The following is a 4,196-nucleotide window of genomic DNA, read 5'->3' as shown; positions in this document are numbered from 1 at the left end:
GGTTCTATGGTGTAGTGGTTAGCTCTCTGGACTTTGAATCCAGCGACCTGGGTTCGACTCCCGGTAGGACCTTTCATTTTTTTTACCATAATATTGTAATTACTTTACATACGGACACATTATATCGCAATTACAATGAAACTTTACATAGATAATGGGTTGAATGATGAATTTGCCCATGGATTTGAGCAGCAAGAGCCATAAAACACACTTCAAACTTTCTGAATCATCAACACAGCTCTGCAAAATAAAGTCCAAATATCACATATGTTTCTAACAATGTGAGTTTTCACTATTAATCTCTTTTTTTTTTTGAGCAGTATGGTTTACATTTTCCCAACTTTTACAAACTTACAATCCCATATTCCATCAACACTATCACCATTCATCACACGAATTGATCATTCGATGACAATTAGCTCTTAAGAAAATGGTACTTTGATTCAACATAGCTCTCTGCATCCCATAAAAATGAACCAAATGCCACTGCTTCCAACACTAGCATTGTCAACCCAGAGAATGTGAGTGAAACTACTTCATCATTTGAAGTGTCGAGCGAACCGTCATCAAGAATTTGAATGTCAGGCCTCCCAAATAGTGCTTGTGTTTGCTTTTCAATTAACGAAATAGCTTCTTTGGATCTTATAGTTGCGTATCTCTGAAGTGTCTCGGAATCCAAATACATAACGTAAGATCTCAGTCTATATTGTTTTCCTTCGGCATCTTCGTATCCTCCTCCATCATCGTCATCATGGGGTGGGATTCTAATCAAAGAATCTGGATCCCAAAGCTGCTTCCCTGGATTAGGGTCTTCAAATCTTGCTTGGCTTTTAGTGAAATCCTCGGGAAGGGTTTTCATTGTTCTCTCGAGTTGAAACCGTTGATCGACTCTTCTAAGGAAATATCCGTACATTATCGAAGCAGCATAGAGCTTTCCAAGTTTGATCTTGCTAATTTGAACAATGGTACTTAGGGGACCAACCATTCGGTCTCCGAGCACAAGGGATAAGTGGCTTTGAATCATTTCAAATGCTTCAGGAGAATGAACAAATTCCAGTTTTTGTTCCTGGTTTGGCCAAAAGTCCACTCGTCCAGTAGGGTCTGAAGTTTCTGTTACCTTAGGAATCATTGAAATCTCGTTGTCGACAAATTTCTGTACAATCAAACAATATATGATTTCCTCCAGTGTTTTCTGTCTCTCCTTTTCTTTAACTTCAGCTATTCTCCTACAGTTCAATGGTTTCAATTATATCAGTAACTTCTTAGTAGGGTAATAGCAAAAGAACAGGTAAAAGTACCATGGAAGCCCTTGTACTAAGAGTCAGATTGCATTTTACCCCATTTACTCAAAAAATGGGCAAATTAATCCCTATACGTTAGATCAAGGAGCAAATTCATCCTTTTTGTTAAAAATTTCATTCAATTCTATAGTTAAAAATTTGTGTGCCTGGCAAAATAACTAGAGGTGTACCACATTCTGACGTACATGGACCGGTTTTTATCAGTAGAAATGGATGAAATTTTCAACAAAACGACCAATTTGCTCTTTGCTTTAATGTACAGGGACTAATTTGTCCATTTTTATAGTAAACGAAGCAAAATGCAATCCAACTTCTAGTACAAGGGCCTCTATAGCACTTTTCCCCAAACGAACAATATAGACGTACATGGACCGGTTTTTATAAGTAGAAATGGATGAAATTTTCAACAAAATGACCAATTTGCTCTTTGCTTTAATGTATAGGGACTAATTTGTCCATTTTTATAGTAAAGGGAGCAAAAAGCGATCCAACTTCTAGTACAAGGGCCTCTATAGCACTTTTTCCCAAACGAACAATATAGTAAGCATTGGTTGAATTTTGAAATAATTAAGTCAAAAACCGCTGATTCCAAAAAATAACACAGCATAACATAAAAATGCTATTATCCTGTTAATTTATGAAACGAGAAACATTTTATTCTAATTCACATGCATGCACACACATACACCCAGATTTTTTCAACTGCACAATAGAAGGAACTAACATGGAAAGAGATGAAGCTCACTTGTAGAGGAGATCGTGAGATTGCAGAGTTTCTTCTGTCTGGTCATTTTTATCACTCTGAAGGTTACCGAGCTGTTGATCAACGGCCGCAGGCAATAAATGAGGATGAGTTCTCAATATTTGTGCCAAAAGCTGGCCAACCGGAGATTCAAATTCTACAGGAGCAATTGGTGATAAATTATCACCTGACTCCCCCAAGGCTCTCATAGTTAAGCATCTTCCTCCTCGGTACTTATCGGGGACCATTCCTAGCTTTGGAATGCATAACGAGGGACATCTCTGAATAGAAAACACTCAGAGAGAGCTAATCAGACAGGGGAAAGTATCAAAGACTAGGCCTGTATTCCAAAACATGCATGCCATAGGAGTGAGTATTCTAAAACATGTAACGCATACTCTACTATCGAGTTTTACTCAAACTGAAATCTACTTAACCGAATTGCTTTCGACTACTTGATATTTCGCAATCAGAACATCACAAATTAAATGATTTCCAAATAATGGTAAGCCATCTCAGATTCACAGACATAGCAGCTCCTAAAAGCATGAAGATCCAAAGGCCATATATATATAAACTCCAAGACTATTTAAACAACTTTATAAAAGAAACATGCTACTAAGTTTTTCCATATCTATTTCTTTAAGTTTAGCAAAGACAACTACGACGTCAAAGTGGCAACAGGGATTGGTTCAATTAGTTGAGTACTCATCAGCACCCTCAAGCAGGGGCAAGGGATGGGGGGCTGGCAGGAGCCCTGTCCCCCTAAAATGAGAAATTTCTTCTTAGACCCCCAGAAATTCATAAAATCCTAAGTTAATATATGGTAAAATTATAGTTTAGGCACAAAAATGCTAGAATTTGAATTTAGTCTTTTTGAAAACCACAAAGTTATAAGCCAATACAAGGGCGAAATTACATTTTAGTTCTCTTAAAAATATGCAACTTAATCTCGAGCCCCCTCTAAAAAAGTTTCTGGCTTTGCCCCTGCCCCCAAGCAAGTACCAAGGTTCGAGTCTCATCAGCAATCTCATTTGGTAGGTGATATTGGGTAGCCTTCCCTCACCTAAACTTATTTTGACCAGAAAAAAAAAAAAGTAGTATTCAAGCATTTTCTCTTTCCAATATTTTCAATAAACTATCCAACTGGTATAAGTTAACATAGCAGCAAAATATGAACAAGGATTAAGCAGTTGCCAGTGGACTGCATCCAATGGCAAAGAGGAAAACAACAATAGGTTTCTAAAAACTAGCAACCAAACTGGATTTTGCACAACCACTGAAGAAATCCCTAGCATCAAGGGAGAAGAAAACAAGAATAAAACCAGCAATTTATATCAACTATCTAATTAAATACCAAACTTTTATGTTCTCTATATGAAAAAAAATACTATTCGCAAGGGACCAAAAAAAAACCCAGAGTCTAGAATTTTACAATAATTAAAACCAAGATATGAGCAACACAAATAGACATATAAATATGAATATAAAAAAGAAAAAGGTAGCATACTTTGAAGAAAGGAGAAGAGAGGAAGAAATGATTGGGATGGAAGTGTCTGAAATTGAGGGCTCCAGCTGAAGGGATGGCTATCAATACCTCAGTTGCTACACCCGCTATCTGCATTTCTTAATTTGCTACTCTCTTTTTTTTTTCCTTTTTTCTTTTTTTGAAAAAACCCTAAATCAAAATCCTCTAAGAAGAAAGAAGGGCAGAAGGAGGTTTTTGATAATGGTGGGAAATACTGTAAGATGGAATGGGGTGGTTGTTGAAGCTAGTTTCTTTGTGGACTTCTCTTTCTTTCTTTTCTTTTTTTTTTCATTTTTCTGGATTCTGTCTCTTTATATTATTCTAAATTATTTATTTTTCTAAAAAAAAATCATTTTTTGCAAGAAGTTTGTATATTTAGTGATTTATAAGTTTTCTAAAAAAATAAATTATTAGACGAAAGAAAGTACACTTATTTCAAATATGTTTGTTTTTTTTTCCCTAAACATGCTTGCTTTTTAATAACAAGAATAAAGGTTTTTTTTAAAGTATATAGAAGGGTGAAGAAAGTGAAATGAAAATTACTTTTTCTTATATTAATTCATTTAGGGGTGTAAATGAATATAACATTCGATAAATTATTTATGAACTGTTCGTATAACCTTTG

At 35.6% G+C, this 4,196-nt stretch overlaps 1 protein-coding gene and 1 non-coding gene across 2 annotated transcripts; one reads left to right on the top strand and one right to left on the bottom strand.

Moving 5' to 3' along the window:
* On the top strand, nucleotides 1–72 carry TRNAQ-UUG (transfer RNA glutamine (anticodon UUG)). The gene has a single exon. It is a non-coding gene; the product is annotated as a tRNA-Gln (tRNA).
* Nucleotides 73–241: 169 nt separating this feature from the next.
* LOC121223274 (UV-B-induced protein At3g17800, chloroplastic) lies at nucleotides 242–3,871 on the bottom strand. Its single transcript, XM_041104423.1, has 3 exons — nucleotides 3,554–3,871; nucleotides 2,047–2,324; nucleotides 242–1,226 (listed from the first exon to the last, which is right to left on the bottom strand). Exons 1-3 carry the CDS (start codon nucleotides 3,665–3,667, stop codon nucleotides 416–418), a joined length of 1,203 nt encoding a protein of 400 aa, XP_040960357.1. The 5' UTR covers nucleotides 3,668–3,871; the 3' UTR covers nucleotides 242–415.
* Between the last annotated feature and the right edge of the window lie 325 nt (nucleotides 3,872–4,196).

Source organism: Gossypium hirsutum, chromosome A03, assembly GCF_007990345.1.
Source record: "Gossypium hirsutum isolate 1008001.06 chromosome A03, Gossypium_hirsutum_v2.1, whole genome shotgun sequence".
NCBI classification, from domain to species: domain Eukaryota; kingdom Viridiplantae; phylum Streptophyta; class Magnoliopsida; order Malvales; family Malvaceae; genus Gossypium; species Gossypium hirsutum.
Note: the sequence above shows the minus strand (reverse complement) of the source record. Positions and strands in the feature narration are given on the sequence as shown.

Excerpts from the sequence above, each read along its gene's own strand:
- LOC121223274 (XM_041104423.1), bottom strand. The coding sequence starts at position 3,667 with ATGCAGATAGCGGGTGTAGCAACTGAGGTATTGATAGCCATCCCTTCA. Across the intron at positions 2,325-3,553 it reads TCTCTTCTCCTTTCTTCAAA|AGATGTCCCTCGTTATGCAT; the intron begins GTATGCTACCTT and ends TTTTCTATTCAG. Across the intron at positions 1,227-2,046 it reads TCTCACGATCTCCTCTACAA|GAGAATAGCTGAAGTTAAAG; the intron begins GTGAGCTTCATC and ends ATTGAACTGTAG.